The sequence below is a fragment of the Stegodyphus dumicola genome, chromosome 3 (assembly GCF_044657685.1).
Source record: "Stegodyphus dumicola isolate Sdum_Otavi_A_Nest chromosome 3, ASM4465768v1".
In the NCBI taxonomy this organism is placed as follows: Eukaryota; Metazoa; Arthropoda; class Arachnida; order Araneae; family Eresidae; genus Stegodyphus; species Stegodyphus dumicola.
This window is the reverse complement of record NC_140770.1, coordinates 49,940,524-49,967,538: the sequence shown is the minus strand read 5'-3', so window position 1 is coordinate 49,967,538 and position 27,015 is coordinate 49,940,524. Positions and strand designations below refer to the sequence as shown.

Here is a 27,015-nt window from a genome sequence, read left to right as displayed (position 1 = left end):
ATCTGCCATTGAAAAAAAATGCTGAAGGAATGCAAATTCTACCTTTTGGAGAAAAGGTTTAAATACAGAGTTCTAGAAGGGAAAGTTAGAGAGTGTGTGCAAGCGCTATACCTTGGTAGCGTGAGCTTTTTGGTTCTTCATTTATTGCTGGTTAAAGTAGTTAATAGCTACTACGTTGCTGCCATTAACAAAAAACATAGCCATTAAACAAAATTTTAAAGTTTTATGGTGCTCTGATTACAACCACGCTATTCTTCTAAACAGTATATGTTCATAAAATGACTATCCTGCTCATATATTCGGCTAATTACCGTATTTATTATATCATATTTTATGATGTAATAAATACGGTAAAGTAATCTGACTTCGACGTGGTTTTAGCTAACAGGAGCATCTGAGCTTTGTTGAATAATTCTATTATTTGTTAATATCTTTGAATTTTTTGTTTAGTTCTTGTTAGTTGCGTTACCACCTGAGCGAGGCGTAGTTTGTTGGCGTCAAGTCGACGCATTGTGAATTTTAAAGAGTTTTAATAAAGGGTTCGTTTAACCCTTTTCCTGTCTGGTTTCTGCACTTACTTCAGCTGACACACCAAAGACTTAACAAGTAGATATAACATCCTCTCTAAAACTTCTGACACCGTTGTTACACTTCAGATTAATTTACCGCATTCATTACATCATAAAAGGTGATATAATAAATACGGTAATTAGCCGAATATATGATCAGGATAGTCATTTTATGAATATATACTGTTTAGAAGAATAGCGTGGTTGTAAACACAGCAGCATAAAACTAAAACATATGTTTCATTATGCATATGTTCATTAAACATATGCCTGGACATATGTTTCATTACAGTTTCTTAACGAAACTTCAGCGGGAAATTACTAAAGATTAAGTGTTTAAAAACTAACTTTAGGTAAGATGAAAAATATAAAAAAGCAAATAGGTTATTTTCTATAAATTGTTTCATCTTTACATATGTATATATTGCATAATGCTTATTTACGCTTCTGATTGCCCTGAATATTCCTTGAATATTTTATAACGTATTTCTCCTATTTATAAGGTATCTTTTAGCATGCCTTCGTAGTGTAGTGGTCAGCACTCTGGGCGCGTATTCCAGAGGTCCATGGTTCGATTCCCGGAGAAGGCGTTGCTCATTTTTCATCTTTCCTGCTTCCAATTAACCTAATGTCTCTACAGTGGTGCCGGAACTAAAAAGGGTGGTGGATGATGATTCTCTACATCCAGGGTTTGAGATTGGGTCCCCTAAACCCCAGCCGCCCTTTCAAAGGGGGTATATACGGTATGTCTTCCTCCTTCTTATCATGCCTTCATAGTGTAGTGGTCAGCACGCTCGGCGAGTATTCCAGAGGTCCGTGGTTTGGATTCCCGGCGAAGGCGTTGCTCATTGCTCATCTTTCCTGCTTCGAATTAACCTATTGTCTCTACAAGTGAAGTGAAGGAATATAATTTCGCTTAAGATTTTGCTGTGGATTTAACAAAGCATCTTTCTGAAAAATGAGTAACTAATGTGAAATCCCAGTATCATCAGATGAATATTATTTAAAACTCAACGATTTTAATTTTTTTTGTCATTTTTCATAATTGCCAATGTTTCACAGTTTTAATTTGTAAAATAAAAATATAATGCATAAATCTTAAAATAAATTGCACACTTTTAGAGAACTCAGCATATTTGCCAAATGTGAGAAACTCTTAAATTTACTGAGATTTAAAGATTAAATTGTAAGAAATTATCTATACTGTCTTGAAGTATAACTATCACCTCATCAAGGTTCAAAATGCGGATTGCTAGAATATACTTCTAATTGCTAGAAAGATGTTTTAACTATTATTTACACCACGGAAGCAGGCACGGAAAATGCAGTAATTCCTTATATAAATACTGGTAAATAATATCCTTTATAGACTTTTATGTTTCTAAGATAAAGGCTTAGGATATATGGCTGTAACTGAAAAAAAAGTAATGCAATTTCAGTATACATTGTGATTTAGTAATCTACCTTAATTTTAGATAAGCTACAGAATTTGTAAACAAAAAGAAATGAATGTGACTAGTTTTAAGACGTTAGAAAAATTATAAAGCTGCATAAATGTCATAACCGAAAAGTCCTCATAATGGAAGAAAATAGTTAGATGTTAGCCTGTTACTTCAATCTCATTAGTCCATTACTGAATCTTAGTGAATTCCAAGTTCTCCTGACGATTATTTTACTCTGAATTCCGGAGAAAAATATAATTCATAAATAACGGAACATTCCAGTTACATACTCATAGCTGAATAAATTTACTCAGTATTCTCTGTTGTTATAAGAGAAATCGTTAGTAAGAAATTTTCAGATCATGGAAGAGAAATTGAAATTTATACAAAAGTCGAAAGCTGCAGAATAGTTGCAGTATACGATGTCAGAAATTTCCTTGTTCTGTTTTTATAATAAATACTGTTTAAAAGTGTTGCTATTGTAAAATAGCTACGTGTGTTATTCATTTCTGCTGTTTTTGAATTAAGAAAGGCTTAAAACGATACATAGTAAAATGGATGCAGTTATCGAACATGGCTAGCTCTTGATTTCAGGTGGCTAAGACAAATTGTTAATATGACTAGCTTCGAAATAAATTACTGAATTATGACAGAAGAAAGAGTTTGGATAGATACAAGAAAATAGTCTGCTACTAACATATTTCTTAGTACTTTTCTGGAGTCAGCATACTATTTTATCCAATAGTTGCTTGAAATTGAGAATTTTAAATCAATCACGCTAAATAATACATTATCAGAAAGTGATTTATGATAGATTATATCGTTTTTGAAATATAAAAATCACGGTTTAAGAAAAGATCTGGTGGCTGAAGAGAACTGAATGTATACGCAGGTTTAAAAATATGCAAATAAAATTAACAAAGAGAAGGGTTAATAAGTTAGAGTCTGCAATTTTTGGTAATAGAATATAAATATTATAAATACTGCATACATATTTTATATACGCAAACAACTTACTTAATCATTTCTACGTTAAACATTCTACCAGGCTTGCTGTTCCAATATTCTTATTATTTTGTTCTCACACAACCCTAAGAGAAAGTAATATACTGCACTAACAGTTAATAAAAACATCTGTCTTTCAGTTATAATAGTTATTGCTCATTTATAGAGCAAAAAATGTGAATATGTTAATCTATTTGCATTATTCAAAGTCTTATTATCTATAATAACAATATATTTCTTTGTAAAATAATTTAAAAATTAACAAAATACGATACATTTTATTTTTTTAACTGGAATGTAGTTGCATTGCCTTAGCTCCCAATTTGTTCATTGGTGATTGAGTTGATTTATTTAGTTTAAACTGGCATCCAGTAGAAGTGCCAAGTCTATTTTATTCGACTGCATTTAAATGTTGATGGCTTTCGAATGGACGTGTTTCATAATTTAAAGTAGTGCATTTTCTTCGCTTTTTATGTCGCTTAAATCGTGATGGCCATCCGGTGACCATAATTTGCCGTGAAATTGTTTCCTACCAGCCGAAGTGAAGTTAATTAAATTTGTTGTTATGAATCGAATTTCTATATTTGTATATTGTAAATTTCTATAAATATTTATGTGCTTTTAACTACAATAATATTTTGTGAATTGTTATAATGTTTTTGTATTTTTTGTTTAGTTCATATTTTATTTGTTACTTTTTTAGTTTGCTATTTCAGGATGTGTTTTTACTTCCTTGTACGAAGTAAAAAGGAAGCATTGTAATTCCGAAAAATTTCGGGTATCATATTTCAACCAAAATATCCATTTCGACGGCTATCGAATGCAATTTAACGATGTTTTTGCGTGACATCTGAATGTATAGACAGATTAAAGGACCCTTTTCCATTAAAAAAATTATAAAATGAGATTTAAAATGAATTCTGAAGAGAATTTTTCGTGGCGTCTGTGAGTACGTACGTACGTACGTATCTCGTGTACGTATACGTATCTCGCATAACTCAAAAACGAGTAGCATCAGAACGCTGAAATTTTTTATATAGGATTGATATAACATGTAACACCTCCTATTTTGGTTGAAATCGGCCGCACCAAAAGTATATATATATATATATATCTACTCTGCTACTCGGCTCGGTGATCTCAGTTTCTTTATTCTTATATGTTTATAAATTGTAAATTTTTTACTTTAAAAATGATTGAGTTATGTTGTTCATATCTTCCGGTTAAGGTTTTTATGCCTTTAGTAAATCTGCATGAAATATTTGTAGAATTATCAGGTGAAATTTAAATCAAGTTGTTTAAATGCGGCTAAGCCTTAAGTATTTTATCATGGCGGCTTACTGCGAATTAACTCATGCTTAATCCATTCTGGAATTTATTCGAGGAAATAAGTGTTTAAGATTTACTTCGTAATTTTTAATATAGATATTTTGAGTTTTTATGTATTATGCCTTGTGCCTTGTTGTGTACTTAAATTTGTAGTAATCATTTTTATATAAATGCTTATTTCTCGCGTTCAATTGCAGATATTTTTAAATTCTGAATTCATTAACTTTAAAGCTATGAAAACAGATCATCTAAAATGCAAGTATAGTCAAAAACGTTGATAGTGGGCCTTGGCGGCAACTTTCGTTCTGCCAAATTTTTAAGGTTGACAACGTTTTGCCAATGTAGAGATTTTTTTGCAGGTTCCGGGAAAGCTCGTTTTTTAAAGCTCTAGCAGAGATTTTTCCTGAAGCTTCCGAAAGCTTGTGCAACGCCATATAATATATTTCTTCGAGCATTTTTCCTTCTAGCATTTTGGTGGGTGCCAAGTTCTGAAACTTAAAAAAATATTTGCATATTGCATTATTATTTATCAATCTTCCCTAAATTTTAAAATGGATCCGTCATATGTTGATGGCTTTGTTCTGACTAGGAAAGAATAACCCTCCCAAATAACCTGAAGATCACGCCGAAATTTTCCCTTCTAAATATTAAAGTTTATGCCTATCTAATAGAAGACCAACACATCACAGCGAAGCAAACACGAACTGACATTCAGTTTACGATTTCGCTGAGTTTGCTTCACACCCACCTTCTTTAATTATGTATAGAAGGCTTGAGGCCTAAGGAGTAGAAAAAAAATAAAAATAAATAAAACTATAAGAAAGGGCGGAGGTCAAGTGTCAAGGAAGTAGAAAGGAAGATCTCTTATTAGATATTGTAATGCTAATATTACATTATCTAATAAAATATCTTCATTTCTACTGTAAGGACATTAAGTTTTACTAACGTTTATTTTATTTTAAATCTTTACTATCACTTCTTATTTTCTACTTCCGGCCAGAATTATAAGCGTTAATGTTTTTATGCAAAGTTTGTCTGGCGAACGCCAAGTACTTAAGTTGTGGCTTTTTGCCAAGCGAGAGAGAGGAAGCAGTGAGTCGAAGCAGGCCGCTTACCTTAGAAGTTTTAAGCAGTTGCTGGTTGCCTTCCAGGCCAGAGGTTTTAATCCTCTTGATAAATTTTAAACGTATTGTAGTGTTCACAGTTCTCTGTACTACATACGGCTTCCTGTTAATATAAGGCCAATCTTCCACGTTTATTATTTTAAAGTTAAATTAGAGTTTAGTTCTATTTTTATATTTTTACGTTAGACCCCAAGTAGCGGGTCTGTGTATTCCGAAGTACGGAAGTTATTGTAAATAGAGAAAAATAAAGGGTTTTGTATACCCTTCTTGTGTATCCTGTTTACTTCCCACAGTTTTGAACATAGCTTTAGTAAGCTCTCTGTTCCGAGTCAGGTTCTTGCATGTTCCCGAAGAAGGTTAGACGGAACATTGAACCTGATACTACTACTATGCTGTCTTATTGGAATTTATGTTCCTTTTAAAGAAATAGTTACCAGAATTTATGTTCCTTTTAAAGAAATAGTTACCAGAATTTATGTTCCTTTTAAAGAAATAGTTTGTGATAGTTACTAGAAGGTTGTTTATTACTACTTTTCATCTGCTACGTTCTTACTTCAACCGCGTGTCCTTCGGAAATTAAATTTTTCACATAATTTACTCCTCTCAATTTTCAGCTAGTAAAATTAGTAAATAAATTAGGAAATATACTGGAAATACGGTCTTCGTGGTTTAGATGGGATAATTGCTCCTTCACGTAATTTCACGGTAAATAAGATTTACAGTCAACAGTAATTATTTTTACAAGCTTTTGTGTAGTTCACTTGTGATGTTTCACAATTTTTGTGTAGTTCACTTGTGATTCACTTGTTCACTTGTGATGTGGAGCTATCAATTTCTCACGTAATTCCTGATAAGCTATCGAATTCAAATTTTGTAAACACACACTGTTTACACATTGTTGGTGGACAATTGCAATGTAGTAAAGTGATTTTTTCAAAATTCTATTGAGAGTTTTAGTCCAAAGGGGCAATTTGCTCTGAAGGACTATTAATTTCGGTTTGGCATTTTGCGTCGAAAACTTTAAAAAGCTGTCTTTAAAAAGCTGTATACCTTTTTGCAATATTGCTGTTGAATTGAATTTTATAGTTTAAGTACTTAGAACATGATATTTAATAATAAGAAATCTATTAACTGAAATTTGTTCAAAAATTGTAGCTTAATTTTTGAATTGTGAACGAATTTTCAAAACTCGCTAGTTTTTTTTAACATCTTTGATTCACCATCCAAAAATATATCGGATATAAGTTCTGAAATTTTCACAGATTTTGAAACATTTAGACTTTTTCTAAATCAAGAACGATAAAAAAATATTAAATGGGTGGTTTTCTTTATTATTTAAAATGCGTGTTGCAAGCTGAAATAGATGGGAGAAGAAAAACATTTCTTGCGGAAAAATTGCTTTCGAGTTTGCCATTCTTGGTGCACTTAATGATAAACGACTATATTGTTTTTTTTTTTTTTTTTTTTTTTCATTTTAAATTCAAGTAAAATGCTTTTTTATGTTGCTAGTACATCCAATTTCCGAAACTGAATATTCAAAACGATTTCGTCCTCCTTTGAATGAAGTGCAGCTATTTTCCTTTATTTCATAATTTTCTTCTAATTTATCACTTGTGTTTCAACAATGACTACAACTTTCATCATTGATAACGTGTAATTGACTCTAAAACACAGAAAATAAAATAGAATTTAAAAAATTGGTTTTTCGCCAAAAAGCTTTTATTTAAAATGAATCTGATAATTAATGTACTTAAAAGGAGAAAAATCTTTTATCATATAGTTTATTGGGAGTAATAGATAAAATAATTCTATGTAAAAAATTGCTCTACAATTTTATTTACGAATTATAAAAGCGTGGGGAACCTATGGTAAATTTAAAGAGATAATGGCTTATACATTTAACAGTGCAATTAAATTAATAGACTTCGACATTTAGGTGCCTTCCGCTTTATTTATTCAAGATATAAAATTGTAGATGAATTCTATAAATGTTCTATAAATGAATTATTTAATCTATTATTCCCATTGACCATTATTTTAGCACATTAGTTATCATATCCATTTTAATTAAAAGCTTTCTGTAAAAAATCATTTCTTATTCTACTTTATTTTTTATTCAGCTCTGACAACCTGCGGTTTAGAAAGAATTAGCAAAATTACGTTTCAGAGTCCACTCTGAGTTATATCGGTAATTATCTCGTGGGTTATTTGGTACTATTTCTCGTGGGTTAGGATTTGCCTATTATCTGTATCTTGAGTTACTTACAGCTACTTAACTTGCTGTGTATAACTACCAATTACAATAAATTGTGAGTTTCTTTCCTCTTCTCTAGAATGATCGTTTAGGGAGATATCCACGAACCCATAGCTCTGAAAAATGTATAAGGTATTTATCTTAATTAACCCATTATTTTATTTTGAGAATCTTTACTGTCACTTCCCCTTTTCCGTTTTTCTGTCGAATGCAAATTTTAGCTCGCAGATTTTTAAGTGAGGGTTTGGGATTATTTTAATTAGAGCGTATTACGCCTGCTGAAAGCCACGTTAATGGTTGATTTCCTAGATGGCATTCCTGTTTACGGCGTTGCTATATTCTTGAATATAGTGCTATCACGTTGGTGTAAGTTAGAGCCAACTTGCAAGTTTAAATATCTCTGAGTAGCCTTACGTTAAATAAGGTACAGAATTCCTTTTAATTTAAAACTCTACTGTCGATTTTACGCCGTAATTACTGGCTAGTTTTGTAAGCACCAGGAACACCTTGTATTCTGCTTATTTGAGTTCTTAATAAAGGGGTTTTTACACCCTAGGTAAGTTATTCTAGATACAGCGATAAGTAGCTTATACATCTATTAAAGGATGTGCCACAAGTTACATTTATTTACCGACACAGTTTCTACAAATGCATATACACCTACTCATTTTAGGACAACATTCATATAAACACTATTTTAAATGAATACCACAATTATTTAAGTAATAATTTTCAGTATTTTAAGACTTATTTATAACTATTTGCTAACTACGTGGCGTGTTTCCTTAACATCTGGCTTAAATTAGCTCTCGAGTATAAATAATTTAACATCACTGATTTAAAAGAAGTACAGTAAGACCCCGCTTAACGCTGTTCGTTTAGCGCTGTTTCGGTTTAGCGCTCTTTTATTTCAACCCGGGGATTCCACGAAATCGTTCGCAGCATACGGGGATTCCCCGAAATATTATGCAGCGATAGGTTTCAAATACATATCCGAAAGAGTGTACTTGTATTTCTTGTTTGGTGCGGTATTGTACAGACATATTTTGAAGGGGTAAATGTGGAAGATGTCGAAGAAATAATTCAAGAATCAGCGGCTAGTCTTTCTAATGATGAGCTCAAGGAATTAACTGAACAAGAAGAAAACAAAAATGTTGACAGCAGTGATTCAGAAGAAGAGCAAAAAGAACTTTCGATGGCGTTTGTAAAAAGGAGTTTGTCTACCATAACTGAAATAATGGATCAATTCATTGAAAATGATCCGAACTTTGACAGGAGCTCAAAAGTAAGGCGTGGTGTTAGAGATGCTCTATCCGTTTATGAAGAACTTTTAAGAGAACAACGCAAAAGAAAAAGGCAAACAACATTAGATGCTTTTGTCACAAAAAGGTAGAACACTGAAAACGCGGAAGGCTAACTAAATATAACTGACTTAGAATTTTATTTGTTTTTTTTTTTAAGAATATTCGTTTTGTTATTTATATTTTGTTTTTATTTTTGCAAGAAATAATAATGTGGTGTTAATTTGGGCTTTAAGAAATAAATGTTTGGTTTTATTTTTATTAAAAAAAACATACTTTTTAAATTTAATACCTAACCAATTTCCTAGCCATCTTCCCCTAACCCCAATATTTACATGTAAAGATAGCCTCGTTTAGCTCTGTTTCGCATTACGCTCTACTTTGATGGAACGTATCGCCCGCGTTAAGCGGGGTCTTACTGTATTTAATTTAAATGTTTGCCAAACTGATTTCTCTACTATATGGATGAAGACAATAAGAAAACTGAGCATTATTGTAACATTTGTGATTCTGATGTTTTCTAATTCATCAACTTTGGAACATAGAGTAATTTTGTATATTTTTAAGACACAGTATTTTTATTAGTGTTTGAATTTCAGGCTAGTTTTATTACACTACGCTTTCCAAAACTTCTTGTACTCTAGATTTATATTGGCATTCTTATAATATACTTTTAGCAACAGGAATTCTTTCATCACTATGTAGCACTCGTTATATTTGTGAATACTAGACGGGAGTTATGGTGGTGGCATTTGCATTAGCTTTTGACGCGATCGAATGTATGCAGCACAGACTTCGACAAATAAGATCAGCAGAAGAAAGACTCAGGGTTGCTTTAAGACTGTTTTCTAAATTATTCTGCATTGTTTAGTATCTTTTATGTTCGTTTTAGAGTATATGCCAAAATTCCAACCTTTTATTTTCGTAGTTTATGGATGCTTGAAATATTGAAACACTGTTTATTAATAATTGCTCTGTTTTTTGACTGCAATGATCAAATTAAACAATTTACCTTATAATTTCCGATTAATGTTCAATCTATCTAGTGATTACAATACTTTAATATTCAATATTTATTCTCATAAAATAGCATTCTAGAATATAGCTGAAAAGTAATCAGTATGCACTGTAAAACGAAAAATAAACCTGCAAAATAGGGATCAAAAATGCTTGAATTTCTACAGACAAAATTTACTACTGTGCATAGATGAAATTACTTGTACGTACGTACGGGTTCTCTATCAACTACATAATTTTGAAAACTTCAAGAATATAACTTTGCAAGGATTACTGTAATTTCCTAATAGTTATTTTTAATTTTGAAAACCTTTCCTAACTCCTATTTTCCACCTACAGCTCCCTGGCAGAAGGAGATTTCAATATCCCGTTTTACGTAAGTGAAGTAGAACAGGTACTTTTAATGGGAAGTTCCAAGTCACTTTAATAGAAGAGATCAGAAGTCCTCATTAGAGCATGTTTTGCCTTCACATCATTGTTTTAAGTCTATCTTACTACGTACTGTCGTAGTCTTACGTGCCTGTTAGTATTTAGCCGTTGAGGTTTAATTATGAGCCAATTCGGTTAGTTACCCTTGTACAGCTTCGGCTAAAGTTTAGCTAGCTAGAATTAGTTTAGTTCCTTATTTTTTATCTAAAGTTAAAGCCCAACTGTAGGTTTTCCTGAAAGCCAGAGAGGGGCTGTCTGTTAGCTTTTCTTTGAGTGAATGAAGAGTATTTTAACCCTTCCTTAGACTTATATTTTATAGTTGTAATAAGAGCAGCAAATAGTCGCTAGACACTTTGCTAAAGTTACAGTAGCCAAGGACACCTAAATTAACTAAGACTTTCTAACTTTATTCTACAGACTCCCGCTTTCTCATATAATTACCTCTAAGAATCTACTCGCAAATTCTCATATAATTACTTCTAAGAATCTACTCGCAAATTCTCATATAATTACCAAATTTTCATATAATTACCTCCAAGAATCTACTCGCAAATTCTCATATAATTACCTCTCATATAATTACCAAATTCTTATATAATGACCTCTAAGATCTCTTACTAGCAAAATCGTGTCCATAAACATCTTTCCTTTAAGAGCTATCGGCAACCCCTATACCGACAGTGTTAAATTGGTCATTTTCGATGTACCTTTTCTCAAAATTTGCTGTAGATACACGCTTGAAATTTTTGTGTAATTAAAGTATACATATGAAATGAGCTTTTGAAACATTTTGAATTTTAGAGTAATTTACAGAATATTTCGTTAGACATAGTAAAATTTAGCACTTTTCTCTCACACACACAAAAAAAAATTTTAAAGTTTATCACAAAAGGATCATTTCCGTAAATATTAGGAAACTTAATAAATAAGCTATAAAAATGCTAGGTACCTGGGAGGAGTAGTTCCTAAGAAAAGGTATATCGAGTATAAAAAAATCACGTTTGGAGAAAAACGCGTTTTTATGTAAAAATCCTCATTGTTCAAATCGGTCGATGACAATTAAAACTAGATTTTTTACAGTTATAATTTTCATAGAGATTAAAGAATGGTATTTTTAGAAAGATAAAAGTGTAGAGAATTTGAAAATGCAAAAGTCCGAAATCACATTTTTTATAAGATTTTGCGGTTCCAACACTATTTAAATTTCTACATTTAATTTGAACTGCAAAATTCTACTTACATCTGCTAAATGCATAAAAAATTATATAACAATAATTTAGTATGATACAAAACGTACAATAATTAATAAAATATTGCTTACAATATATTCAAATAAGTATTTATGTAATTGATAGTGAGTTTCATGATATTATTGCGAAAATGCTCACCTGCCTGACCAGATGACTGCAATTCAACTGTCATTTGGAGCACAAGACTCTTTTCATAACTGGGGTATACTAATGCAGCTAAATTATCTGATTGTTAAGGAAGGTAATTGCCGTGATATTTCACGCAATTGGAAAACGTACTCAAATTTTTAAAATATAATATAACAGTCATTACAACAAAATAACACTGTTACATATTAATACAAAGTTATTAACAAGATTATTTATTTTCAACTGTCATGATGCCACTTTTTAAGAATATATTTATCTAAATTACTGTTTTCGTACAGTAAATTATGATAAAATTTTCAGAAACATGTGATTGCTATTCATTTTATTATTTAAAACATAATAGAAATATATGTATTAATATATTGGTTGGTGATTAATATATTGGTTGATAGATTGGTGATTACGATCTGTATTGGCATTATAATGCCTATGCATTTATAGAAAACATTTTATTTCATCTTTAAATACGCTGGCTCGGTAATCTACTTTCGTGTATTTTAATTTTTGCATAGTAAAAAATTAATTAAAATATAAATACATCACTATATTATTCAGAGTATAAAACTGTGTTTGTAAACGCGAGGTATTTACATAATTTGTATTTTTTTTGTATCAGTTTTATTATATTTTTCAATGAAAGTGTATAAAGTTACTGCAATAATAATCGAAGTTATTTATTTCATGCGCATGCATTCTAAGAGGTGAGGTTAAAACTGCTAATTTTATATTCACCGTCGCTGAAACAGTTCTGAACTTTTTCCTCTTCTCCGGATTTGGTGACATATGTACTCGGATTGGAAAGACCAAGCAGCGATAAGTCATCGCAGGACTCAGCAGTATCCGTATAAAAGGCTGAAGGAAAGAAAAGTATATATTTTACGAATATTTTGCGCATATGAGAAAAATAGAATTGCATTTACATTTTGGCGTATCTTCATAATGCAAAATGTTAAAAATAAAAGTATGTTTAGAAGACAAATAATGAGATTTAGATTTTTCCCAATAATTGGTTACTTTTTATAATGCTACACATATTTTTCAGAAGTACACATAGATTTCTGAATAGAAGTATATAAATTTCAGTATATTCAGTTGTAGAGTTCCTCATTTTGTAGATGCTAAGACACAGTTAAACGTGAAAAATCTTAAGAACTGATAAGCGAATAATCGCTTGAGCTCGTGTGACAAGAAACAACTAGATGGAAGGGTAAATAACCCTTTATTATGCAAATAAGATATAACAGAACTCCGTCTTGGAGTGTACAATAAAAGCCGACATTTGGGCTTGAACATAAGAGGCTAAGAAATAAACTATAACTAATCTAAACTAAAAGAGATAAGCCGAAGCTATCAAAGTTTTAATGGAGTTGGCCCTTTAAACACGAGATGATCGCGAAGCTATCAAGGGCCTGAGTACGACCGAGCGTAATAGCAGCTTTGAGAGAGAGTAGCCAAAAAAGCGGTCGCGCCGCTAATCAGAAACTCAGATTCTCTCTAACTCAGCAAGTAGAACTTCGTGGTTAAAAACCGCTCTTCCTCATTATGTATTCAGATGTGATTCTAAAACTACGTTCTGGCCGGAAGTAGTAAGTTGAAGTTAAGAATTCAACAGGAAAGAAGTTTAACTCAAAATGTAACTGTTAATAAAATTAACATAATTCTTACAGTGTATTAGTTAAATAGAAATATAGTTACATTTCAGACATTAAGAAATCTTCTATTAATTATTGCTGGCGCTTAATTTCACTTTTAAATTTAATTTGACTAAACCTATCCTGAAAGCCATCTTCAATCGATGAATTTGATTTCCTTGAAGACTTTCACATTTCTAAACACTAACAAATTTAAGTGATGACTTATGAGCAATCCACTCTTTTCTAAAGCTCTAAAAGGCCTTATCTCATTCCTATTTTATCTTTACAGTTTTATTTTGTTCAGTAGATGGCATTGCAGTTATTACTTATCCTCTGTCGTTTTATTTAACGGGCTTAAGTGAAAGAGGCTTAATTTCTTCATCGTTATTACTGGGCCAAACTTTACTACATTAAAATTGATGCCCTACATAAAGATCTGAAAATTTCCTACTATTCATTTATTAACGCGAAAACTATAAAAATTCTTCAGTGAAACCCTTTTAAGTAATTTGCTTAACAGACAATTTGAGTGCCCGCCATTAGAAAATCAAGATTGTGGAAAAAGACTCATACAGCAGGAGAACCCTATGCAACTCATAACGTATTTAAATCTATTACGAGATCAGAATCATTTTTTCTCCTTTGTTTTCTGCCGTGATGCTAAGTTTACTGTAACTTTTCTCTCAAAGTCCCGTGTTTCATTAACCACAAGTTCTTACATAAATATTCTAATCACGTTTTTTTGCAATTACACCACAATATTGTATTTCGTGAACTTCATTTATTTAGCAGCATGGTAGTAGTTATGCTAATATGTTTCATTGAACAAAAAATAATTTAACTATAAAGGCATGGCAAACGAAATATAAATCCCACTCTATTAATTTTATTCGTTTCGTATATTTAATTACGGCAAAGCACACTAGGGCTACCTGCCTAAGAGAAGAGATGCCTTCGTTAATGACTTTCTAAGGCAAACTGACTCGTATACACGTTATAGATGGGGAAAACCACGAAAACGCCCATGCAGCCAGCCCGTTCGCGGGATTCGAACCTCGGACCTAACTACCAGTGTTCAGCGACTTTTACCGCTCCTTCGCTGGTGGGCTTAATTTTATTTCAGAAAAAGTTGTTTCTTTGCATTCCGAACTCTACTAAAACGAAAATTAGGATTGTATTTTTTAGTTATTACCTTTTCATATAAGCAGAAATAAGTTAATTTTTTAGTCATTACCTTTTCGTATAAGCAGAAATAAGTTAATTTTTTAGTTATTACCTTTTCGTATAAGCAGAAATAAGTTAATTTTTTTAGTTATTACCTTTTCGTATAAGCAGAAATAAGTTAATTTTTTAGTTATTACCTTTTCGTATAAGCAGAAATAAGTTAATTTTTTAGTTATTACCTTTTCGTATAAGCAGAAATAAGTTAATTTTTTAGTTATTTACCTTTTCGTATAAGCAGAAATAAGTTAAAAAACTTACTTAGATTGTAAATTGTGACAAAGTTTTTATTTCCACAATGCTGATTCTGGCAGTTTCCATTACATTCAAGACGAGCTGCTATCTCGAGCTTGTTCATGTTGTCTGGCTGTAAACAGAAGCATTTGTCAGGAACTGATCCAGCCAGTGGGAAACCAAGTCCTCTGCAATGCTCTAAGCACTCTGTAACACTGATGCCTTTCTTTTCAAAAATTTGGTGGGTAGGAGGTTGACCTTTGAAGCAGTTCATGGAACCATCTGAAATTGTAATAAGTACTGATATCTAATTCAAAAATATATAGAATACTCCGACCACTTTTTGAATAAACAGCTTGAAAACTACAGTTTTTGAATCTTTATATACTGAGATTGATTTGCATTAAAACTATGCATTGCAGTTAAAGGATAACGATATGTATTTCCTGTCAATTCTAAGAACTTACTGTCCTTTTAAACCTGAAATGAAAATTAGAAATCTTATTATATTATATTAACCTCTGATGCAAATATGAGGTCTGAGGCTTTACTTTTATTTATAATTTTATTTGTATATCGCTTTAGAATTTGATACATAATTATTGTTAAATTAAAAAGAACTTTCTAGATTCCAGAATTGTAAATAAAAATCTGTGAAAGGAAAGCGATTTCAGCTGTGTTAGAAATTTTTGAGATTTAAACGATTTCACCAGTGTTAGAAATCTATGAGGTTTAATAAATATCTTAATCATAAATCACAAGGTAGTGCTAAAAATAAGATTGAAGAGGTATAGCTTCTACAAGCCGGCAAACATCAGCCCATCTTCTACTTTAGTTATTTGCAAAAAGGAATCATATTACCAAGTTGACATGTCAACACGGAATCATTCTTGTAGTTACAGTTTTCCAGGTCATAATTCTAATACAGCTTTAAGTTTCAATATATCAGTTGTAGATAAATGGTCAAAGTACTTAACAGTAAGATTATAAATCACATTATAGAAATATATGGGAAGCTGTTGTTTTTGTTGATTGTTGACAGAAGACAAGGGCATCATGTAGAACAAACCTTAAAAACACCTTCCCAAAGTTGAAAATGAGCGGCATTTTTCACCAGCTTAGAATAGATGTTATTGGATTCTAGTTAAATTTAAAATTACTTGAAGCTAGAACTTACTAGCACTGTGAAGCTACTATTCGCTAAGTTCTATTGCATCGGTAACAACTCAAGAATAAGGGTTACAGAACCTTTTATTCACTTAAGAACAGTTAATAATAGGCACTTCTCATGCTTAAAAATAACTCGCCAATACTTTTGACGGTAACTCAGAAATAGAAAGTAAAATTCGGGGATAGTCCATAAGTTCGTGCGCATTAAGAGTATGCGTGAAATTCACTATGACGCATTTACTAAAACAATACAATTTTGAACCTGTTGAAACTTGCCATCGTTTGACTAACATATTATTCAGTTCATCACCAACTTTCGTAAATATGGAACGCATTGTAGATATAGATAGAAGATGGATATAGATAATCTGCACAAACGTGCTGTGCTACACTTTTTATTTTCGTGTGGTCAATCTGCCAGGTTTGCAGCGATAAAAATTATAGTGTACATGGTGAACACACTATTAGTGTAAGGACTGTTCAAAAATTGCTTAAAAATTTTTAAGTTGGAAAAAGCAGCATTGATGATGAACGCCGTTCAGTTCGTTTTGAATTGTTAGAACCAAATCAAACGATTCATTAAGAAGTTTATAGTTAACAATTTTGCCGTCTAAACTCAGAATTGATCAATAAACGCCCACGATTGGTGAATATCAAGAAAATGTTGTTTCATCGTGATAACGCTAGACCACATACGGCTCGAACAACACTACAAAAAATTAGTGAATTTAATTGGAAGCTTTTGCCACATCCTGCGTACTTCCCAGATATTGCCCCAAGTGATTTTCACTTATTTCGTGCCTTAACTGTTTTACTGGGAAAAAATTAAATTCTAAACAGGATCTACACAATGAACTTTCAAGTTTTTTTTTTGCATCAAAACTATAGTCTTTCTACAGCAATGGCATAAAAAAGCTACCTGTAAGATTGCGAGTCATTGTAGATATTGGAGGAAAAGATATAATTGATTAAAATGTTAAATTGTGTTTTTTTATATTACTTAAAAATTTACCAAAAAATGCGCACGAATTTATGGACTGACTCAATAGATCTAAATTGAATAAATTGAGCCTAAAATGCACAGAGCTATTTAATAAGCAGCTGGCTCTTAGCTAATAGAACTGACGTAGATTAACCGACAATTAATATGCACGGCCGTAAAATATCAAGCTTAAATAACAGCGAAACAACGTGGCTTAAAGGCAGGAACATGCTCTGCCTGAAGTAAGTCTGACGTCAACTTAAATAGTAGCTTGCTGCTCTACTTTGCTTAACCCGCGAGACTGAAATCTCATTCTGACATGGGTTGGAAAACGAGAATTTAAAGGAAAGGCTGTTTCCAAAATAAAATAAAGTCCCACAACGTAAAGATGCCAAAATAATATTTCGCTAGCTTATTCAATTTTAAGTCTAAAATTTTTAGTTCTAAGTCTAGTTCAATTCTTTTAAGTTTTAATACTTTTAAGTCTTGTTCAATTTTAAGTCTTTTAAGTGTCATTTACTTTCTGTCAACTATTTGACCGTAGTAAGCCGACAAAACTCCTTTTTCGAAAGTTGTGGTTAATAAATGGAATCACAATTGACCCAATCATGCATTTCTTTCTTCATGTCATTCATGTCTGTGACATTAGGTTGAAGTCTGTACTTCAAGAAATTCCATCTATCTTTTACTTGCTGGCATCGTCGTTTCAGCTACACATCTTTAAATGTATGTTGCTCAAGCAGAAAAGGGTATACTGGAGATCTGCTATCACAAATGGCATAACAAGATGCAATTAACTGTTGGGTTGGCAAGAAAGTAATTTCGGTTTGCACAATGGAATAACGTTATGTCCGTTTTGTTATTCTTCTTTGAGTCTTATAATTTTTTTCTTTTGAGATTTGGCAGCTGAAACTTTTAGGTTGCTGTAGAAATAAATTCCCTGCATTTTTATTTACAACTGTTAGTTTACGGCTAATTTTATCAGGAGCTGCAAAAATAAACATTTCCGACATATTTTACTTTTTTATTATCTTAAAGTCAAAATAAGGTGAAGCTCACAAACAGATATATGAAGTTTATGGTGTTGGTTGTTTAATAGAACATATGTGTCAGAATAGGTTTAAAACATTTCATTTTGGAGATTTTTCATTTGAAGATCACCAGAATTCTTGTCGACCTTTTGAAGCTGATGATGACAAAATTAAAGCCATAATTGAATTGAATCGTCAATTAACTGTGCGAGATATAGTAAAGAGGTTAATGCATCACACATACAATTGAAAATTACTTAATATGTCTCGGATTGTCAAGAAGCTCCATATCTGAGTTCCGTGTGCATTGATAGAAATTCCCTTAACACAATAAAACAATATTTGCAGTACGCATTTCAAAAATAACAACATAGACCATTTTTTTCTTTGAAACAAATTATTTCTGGTGATGAAAAATAGATCTTCTATAATAACATTAATCGAAAATGATCATGATCAACGCAGGATCAATCAGCTGAAATCATATCGAAAGCTAAATTGCATTAGAAAAAGATCATGCTGTCGATTTGGTGGGATTACAAAGGTGTTATATATTTTAAGCCGCTTCCAAGCAACCAAATGGTAAATTTAGTTACTGCCAATAACTTATAAAATTTCAGGCATTCAAAGAGAAAAGGCCGGAATCCGCTAATCGAAAACTAATCGTGTCCCACCGCAACAAAGCCAGGCCTCACGCATCTTTAGCAACACGTACAGAACTACATGTACAAAATTATCCATATAGCCCGGATATTGTACCATCGGATTATCATTTATTTCTAAGTTTATTAAACTTTTTAAATGGCAAAAATTTCAGTAATAACGATGACCTCAAATCCCACTTGATTGAGGTTTTTGTTGATAAAGACTAGACGTTCTATGAGCGCGGGGTTATGAAGTTACCAGAAAGAAGGCAAAAAGTCATCGAACAGAATGGAAGATATTTGACCGATTAAAATTTGATTTTGTTTAGAAAAAAACGTGTTTAGTTTCACAGTAAAAAACCGAAATTATTTTCTTGTCAATCCGATATTACATGTATTAAATTTGCTTTATATATTGACTTGTTTCACATATATTTTATTTTCCAAGTTCTTCCAATCTTTTGTTAGATATAATGACATTTTTAATGCATTTAAAAACCTGTCTAAACTAAATTTACAGAAAGTATTAAATTAAAGTTTCGTAACAGAAAACTTACTAATTATACTGATTTTTGGATATGAATTTAAGGAAAGATAACCACTCACTTTCCTCCAGATCTTTCCTGCATATAAAAAGAGCCCTGTTGCTGCATATTTCATCTCTCCACTTGTAACCGTTGCTGCCATCAAGTAGTGTGCACCTTTCATAGACAGAGTTGGGCTGAGTAGGCATCCAATTACGGAAACTAGATACACTTCCATCAATCCATCTGTAGGCTTTGTTGTCAGTCGGATCATACTGGTACAAGCCAATCAGCCATCGAACACGGGAAAAGGAGGAGCCCATACCTTGAATGGTCTGCCAAAGGAATTTTGTCGTTTAAATATTATTAACAGTAACAAGGAAAACTGAGAAGTACCTACGGGTTCCCAGTTTTAGGAAATGACATATACTGTGGTACCTCACCCCCCCCCCCGCGGTCGACGTAGAGAACTCTGCGAAGCTACTAGCTAGGTCTGTACCTAGGCAGTCTCAGCCACGAGGGTATAAAATCACGAACCTGGCGCTTTCAGAACCCGGAGTTGGTTCGTTTATACGGCTTGACCTCGGTGGTTACCTGAAGGTTCTGTAGCTTGGTGTGGGACGGCACCAAGTTTGCTAGGTAATGTCCTGACGGGACGCGCTGCCCGTGCAGTACTGGCGGGAGCATTTAAACGACCAGTCAGTCCATGAAGTTTTTCAAGCCTCGCCTCCGCCGAAAAGCCGAGAACAGGGAGTGGTGACCCCTCGGGCCCGGCCTAATAAGCGGAGGGTATCCATCCGCTATGAATCGGTAATCCATCCGCTATGAAATATATCAAACTTGGTTTACGTCCTGTTTGGACGTGAAGATGTTTGTTTGCTTCAGGACCTTTCTTTGGAATACGACTCGAGTTCGATGAATGACGCAGGCCGCACTGATCTAGTTTATCTCTTTTGAAACAATGCCTACGACTGGCCACGAGCTTCGCAGCATTGTCTTGAACGGCTACTACTAGAATTGTCCTATTGCTGCTTCAGTAAACAATCTGCATTATAATTTGCGTCCAGAATTTTTACATGATTTTCTGTTTTTTAGTATATATCTTTTTAAATACACTTATAATGCATTCTAAAAAAGTTCATGGTAAGTGCCAAAGAAGGAAAAAATTGGTTAGGATCACCATGAAGATAAGTACGAAGAGGGCATGCGTATCCGAGATTTGGCTATTGCATACCATACGGCGAGAACGACGATATCTATGGTTGCCAAAAAACAAAGAAATTATTAAATAGGCCAATATTTTGCAAAGGAGTAAAATCGATCGTCACAGACATTGGGGCATGTTGAGAAATTACTTTTAATCCTCATAACAGAAAAACATTTATGAGCAGTATTTCATTTATGTATGGTATATTTTTCATCCATTGTACTTGTATTTTAATGTTAAACAGTGCTATAACAATAGGATCTGTTTTATAAGAACGGATTAATTATTTTTCCTTAATTTCTTATTGGGAAAGTTTCTTTGATATACGTCCTGGGATCTGAAACAGATTAGTGAAGTATTCACTCTGTATTCAGAGTATTTTAGCAGTTTGAACTCGTGCATCTAAAATATTGCTGCCTTCAGAATTAAATCAATGCATTAGGCACCGTTTGATTCTTTAACTAACTGTGATGGCATTCATTACTCGTATAAGAATAAAATTAGAAAAAAAAAAGAAATATTATACAGTATTTATACGTTTGCATTCTGATAATGCTACTAATAATATAGCAGCCCGTCATAATCTCTGAGTTGCTTTAAAAGATTTAATCCGTAACAGAGGACGTGCGGTCTGACGGACCGCTCCACATGTTCCTCCCATCACCCCTATTGCATGCTTTGTCCAAGTGAATGGATTCTTTCCCTAGCTTCACGTTTCGTGACCTTCTTTCTGACCCCTTCTTATCGGAATGCTTTGGCAAGTGTATCTGTTGAAATTCTTCTAGAGCGGTCTGTGAGACCTCACCTCCCTCTCAGTGTTACAATTTTGGCAGTAGTGAACACATGGCTCTGAAGTTAGGTCCTAGGAGATTCATTTATCCTTCTGATTCACGTTATGCAGAAGAACTGAAAAAAATTCTAGACGAAGTTGGAAGTGATTTTAGTGAAGAAGGTGACTGTGAAGAAAATTTCTGCGAAAAAGGCGAGCAGGGGTTTTGATGTCATCATTGCATCATTCGATAGAAACAGACTCGGAAACACAGAAATCTGAAATAATTGGTTTTTATAACAGAACCAAAGGTGGTGTTAATGCTTTAGATGAAAAATGTTCTGTCCATTCCTGTAGTAGGAGAACAACGCGTTGGCCTATGGCTCTTTTCTACCGGTTAGTAGATATGAGTACAGTAAACGCATACATTTTGCACCAAGGTTATAACCAAAACCCTGTTATGACCAGAATGGTGTTTTCGAAAGAATTAGCGAGAGAATTAGTCCAACCACTTCTACACACGAGAGGGAAAAATACAAGAAAAAATCGAGAATTGCCTGACGATAAAGCGGATTTTAGGAAAAGAAGCTGAATCTAAGGATGTGGAGCAGTGTACAAAAGAAGCAAAATTAAAATCAAGGAAAACATGTCGTCTGTGCCTCCCAAGCAAAAAAAGAAAGACAACATATTTATGTTTATGTTGCTAAGACCCTGTTTGTTTGGAATGCACGCAAAAGTTATACAATGAATGTGCTAAAGAAGACGAGAACTAAATTGTTTACTATCAGAAAATCAGTGAGATACTGATATTTTAGGTACTGTCAAAATTTTTCTGTATTGTGCTACATACAATTTTCTGCGGTTAAAATTTGCTTTGAATATTAACTAATATAGATAAAATAGTTAATTCAAAATAGATGCATTCTTATTTTTAGTTTTATAGAATTTAGTGCAGCATATGATTTTCATCGAAAAATTTGAGGCTATGGGGAAATTTTCTGGGAAAACTTTCATTTCACTTTAAAGTGTAAAAACATATTTTCTTTTCAGAGTAAAATGTTCAAAGAACATCTAAGTGAAATATCATGATGATATTTTAATTAGACGATTTTTAAAAATTTATTATAATGCGCGGTCTCTGAGACCGCACGTCCCCTGTTATGTTCAACTTTTTCACCTCCCCTGTTACGGGTTAAATTTGTACATTGTCGGGGAGTTAAGGGTCTGTCCGTCTGGCATGTTCTGTCAGTGAAAATATGACTTAACAACAAATATCTGTCTAGATTGCAACAACAGCAAATATCTGCCTTTCTGTGAATAAACTGTATTCTAATACTCCAATCGTTGATTTTGTATCATTTTTAAAATGTCCAAATTTATGGAACATCACATAAATATGTGAAAACAAAGTAGACGCGCAGACTAAATAAAGTTATCGCAAATATTTGCCAAGCCATTGCATAACTTTATGTTCGTAAGCTGAATAACATGAATAAGGAAAGAATAGTATCCATGTTATTAATAAATGCCACTATTACATACAGTCCCTTTAAAAAAAACTATGTACAGTCACTTTAGTACGATGACAGCAATAAGAAATCGAAATAGTATTTTAATAATTGTAAATATGATTCAAATTTTCCAATGCCTTGGTTTAACGAAGTATAGAACGAACTAAGACTATTCTGAGAAAATTAAGCAGCGTCAAACAATTTTTTGTTATCATAAGGCAATGATAAGGGTAAGGCATAATGAGATAGGCTCATTATTTAGTATAATAGTAGTACGATAATGTGCTATTAAATAATGACATTCAGTAAAGTAATTATGTACCCCGTTATACAAGATTCCTGTCAAAATATGAGCTTGTATGCAAGCAAATGAATTAAGGTATATTTGGTCGCAATTATTACACTAATTGTAATACTACATTATTATGAAAGAATTAAAGATAAATTGAAAGAATTAAAGATAAATTGAAAGAATTAAAGATAAAATAAATAAAGCTAAATTAAATTAAAGAATAAAATTAAAGATAAAAATAAATAAGGATAAATTAAATTAAAGAATAAAATTAAAAATAAATTGAAAGAATTAAAGATAAATTTAAGTATAATCATTTCAACGGTTGGTACCTTCACAATGTATGGATCATGGCTTCTCTTAGGAGACAATAATTGTAATAACTACTCATTCAGAAAACGGAAGATTCTTGATAATTAATGAATGCCATTTAACATGATTTAAATGAAAGTTATAGAGATTGTAAAATAAGCGTTAGAATAGTGCCCAGCTGAGACAATCTAGTGCTTCATGCACAGCATTCTTTCCTGGTTCAACTTTCCTTCCCCGGAAGAATTTTTTTTAAATTTTTATGATGAGGATCGGAAATAACCACAGGATAACTTCGGGCTTCCTAGACTTTAAGACCCCATACCTTACGGGTCTGCTGTTTTATTCGAAACGCAGAGCTCGTTAATTATAAGAATTAAAAAGGTTAATTGTTAATTATAAGAATTAAGATAGTTGCTTGCTTAATTATAAGAATTATCAGGAATAATTAAGCAGGAATTAAAAAGGAAATAATTTTTACATAAATGATTTTTAATAAAAAAGAGCAACTTATTGAAAAAATGGCAGTTAATTCGAGAGATTTATGTATTTTATATTACTTGAAAATGATCAAAGGATAAAGTCTATCTGAATGGGAATATATGCAGGACTAATAGATATTCAAAACATAACATTAAAAATATTTATGTGATCTACCGCCCTCTTCCGAAAAAAAAAAAAGAAAAAAACGAAAAAAACGAAAAACGCTAAATCTTTCTTTCGCATTTAATTATTAAAATATAAAAAAAAACTTTCTGCCTATGCCCTTTTCTTATCACAAAAAATCATCCACATTTCTTTGAGTAACTTTTAAAACAAAGTACATCTCCTATATGGTGTTCTTTTCCGGTATTAATTTGTAATACAAACAGTATAATTCTAGCTATATTATACTACAAAATTAGTACGGTATAATTATACTACACTATAAAATTAGCAGCATGTAACATTAAAATATATAGCTAACTACTAAAAATTATCTATATATTGCTTTAATAGGTGCTGCTATTTATGTAGGGTAATTACACTACAAAATTAGCAGGATATAATAAAATGTAAATTATTATTATTACTACTGTATAATTAATTATATTCCACTACAAAATTAGTAGCGTATTATAGTGCAATATATAGCTAACCACCATATACATATCAATATGCACAATAATAATTAAATATGCTAAATATAATATCTCATCACTCTCAGGGCAAGAGTAATACACATTTTGGGATAGCAGTTCTCAACCTGTGGTACGGGTATCCCTGGGGGTACGTGATCGCATCGCAAAAAAATTATTAGTAATGGCGGGAAATGGGAAGGTGTTGCAATGAATGCTGAATAAAATCAAAATATTAAGAAAAATAATTTGACATTAATTAGGGAAAAAATTAATCGGAAATGTGTTTAAGAGCTATGTATTTAATTCAGTTTATGGTATTAAAATAAAAGCGTTATGAGGTACATTGCGAGAACACTAAATGATTATTAGTGGATTTTTACGTTCTTATGGAAGGCTGTCTCATTAGGGGTACACTAAATAATTAAGGAGAACGAGAAATAATTAAGTCTCATTAAGAGTACGCGAAAGCAAAAAGGTTGTGAACCACTGATTTAGGATATGTTTTATATAAGTTGATGCTTCTTTTATACTGCAGTAATCTGAAACTATCAACATAAAAACACATATGGAAGGAATGCATTTTATATATTTCCATTTGAATTTTGTCATATTTTTAATATTAATAGACGTGATGGAATTTTTTATTACTATGGGTGTTCAATGAAACAGCACAAAATCAAGAAAGGAATATGCAGCGTTTTTTTTAAAGGACAAAGTTAAATTTAACAGATATACAAAAGTAAGACTTATGTCTAAATGTATGTACACTAAACAGAACTTTCTAAATTCAGATTCTGTTGAGGAAATTCTTACCTTGATAATGAAACCTTGTTCTTGGCTGTTTCTGATGCTTGCTAGGAAGCCTCCCATCTTGTAGCAGATTTCTTGTGCGTCTTCGAATTTTTGCTGATTGTTGTCTGCGAACATGAAACATACATTTCGAAATGTTCGCCAAGGCCTCTCGCATTTTTTAACCTTTGCGCTTTCTGTTGGAAAAATGGAAAATATTTTTGATTATCAACTTGAAAATGAAATATGTTTTTTATTTATCTCAGCCAAATTTTTAAATCATATCCATGAATTATGTGTAAGATTTTGTTTTAATTAACCAGTTGTTTTATTATTTTGGCTATTATATACTTCTATTTTTAATAATGTATAACACAGTACAAATTAATTCGAAGGACCAATAAAATTACTTTTTAAGTTTATCAAATAGGATTTAGCGCCTTAGGTTGGCTGTTACTCTACTCAGACTATTTTTTTGCATTAGCTTCACGTGGCTCTTGGCGAATGATTCGTCGGAGGTGGGGACGAACAAAGTTAAATTAGGTTTAACTTATATTGTGAATAATATTCGATTTAACTAAAATGTTTGTTGAGTATATGTTTTATTTATTCGCAAGCTAGCAGACATTTATTTACGTAAATATATGTTTGTGTAACAGCGAAGTCAACGTATTAATCAATATTTAATATTTTGGATTTTTCTTTTCTTCTGACACGCGTAGCTAAGAAGTCAGACAGAAAAAGTCGTCCCGCAGTATCTTACGGTTATTTTAGTGACCTGATATTTTTCATTTAATAACGTAATCATACAAATTCTTCAGAATTTCTCTGATGCAAGCACATTCATTTTTTCCTCTGAGTAATAAAACTATCCATGATATTGCTTAAATAAAGTTGTTTTGTGAGATTTTGATTTCTGAATAAATATTCTTTTTCTTCTTATTAATATCAAAAAACAAAGAATAACATTTATTTAAGTACGTGTTTTCCCATATATATGAAACAGACTGAAAATTTTCTCGAGTCTTCTGTTCCTGATTCAGGATATTATTAGTAGATTAAGGCGTCTGTAATAAACCGGCCTGTTTTGCCTCTCAAATTTGCCAAGCGCAGAGCATCATTTCCTAACCTCCTCTTCCCTCCGATCTAAGGGCTTGCTAATTCATTTGGCCCTTTTCCTTCAAGTAAAAAGGATAACACTTAACAGTAATGTCAATCCAATTAATGCGACAAAATAAAATACATAAAAAAATCTGAAAGGTTTCAGATTTTAAATTACGTCCAAAGGGGCGTTTTATTAACATTTCGTCTGTTACCTTTATTTATTAAATATCATGTTCTTTGCACGTGAACCATAAAATTCAGTTCAACAGCAATATCGCAAAATAATTTTAAAATGAGCCTATCTTTAGAATTTCCGAAACACAGTTCCGCGTGCTGGAGATAAAAAGGTATTTTTTTTTCCCTCTTAGAGTGTTGCCATTGTTCGCTTTGAAATCCTCGAGTTTGTTACTCAAAAATTCGTTAAAGTTTTACAAAATATGAAATCGATCATAAAGCAAATTTCAAATTTCAAATTTGGTCTTCCACATGCCCATATTCGAAGTAGGATTACGTCATTCAAAATGCAATGGCTCTATGTACCGTTGTTTTATCACAATGAGAGAAATATAGATACATTTATGCAGATTTTTCATTATTTAATTT

At 32.1% G+C, this 27,015-nt stretch overlaps 1 protein-coding gene across 3 annotated transcripts in view; it reads right to left on the bottom strand.

The window, feature by feature from the left end:
- Positions 1-27,015, bottom strand: part of LOC118180886 (layilin-like) — a 36,276-nt gene that overhangs the window by 1,799 nt on the left and 7,462 nt on the right. Inside the window, exons 3-7 of one of the 3 annotated variants that reach the window (XR_015040197.1) lie at positions 25,333-25,505; positions 19,393-19,645; positions 14,987-15,241; positions 12,603-12,722; positions 3,029-3,102 (exon numbers count right to left, since the gene is read on the bottom strand). Coding sequence is in view for 1 of the 3 variants with exons in the window: in XM_085812876.1 (XP_085669002.1) it covers positions 12,603-12,722; positions 14,987-15,241; positions 19,393-19,645; positions 25,333-25,505 (801 nt within the window). In the remaining 2 variants the exon portion in view is untranslated. Of the gene's footprint in view, positions 1-3,028; positions 3,103-11,858; positions 12,723-14,986; positions 15,242-19,392; positions 19,646-25,332; positions 25,506-27,015 lie in introns of all 3 variants that reach the window. The other 2 variants (XR_015040198.1, XM_085812876.1) reach the window with 2 other exon arrangements.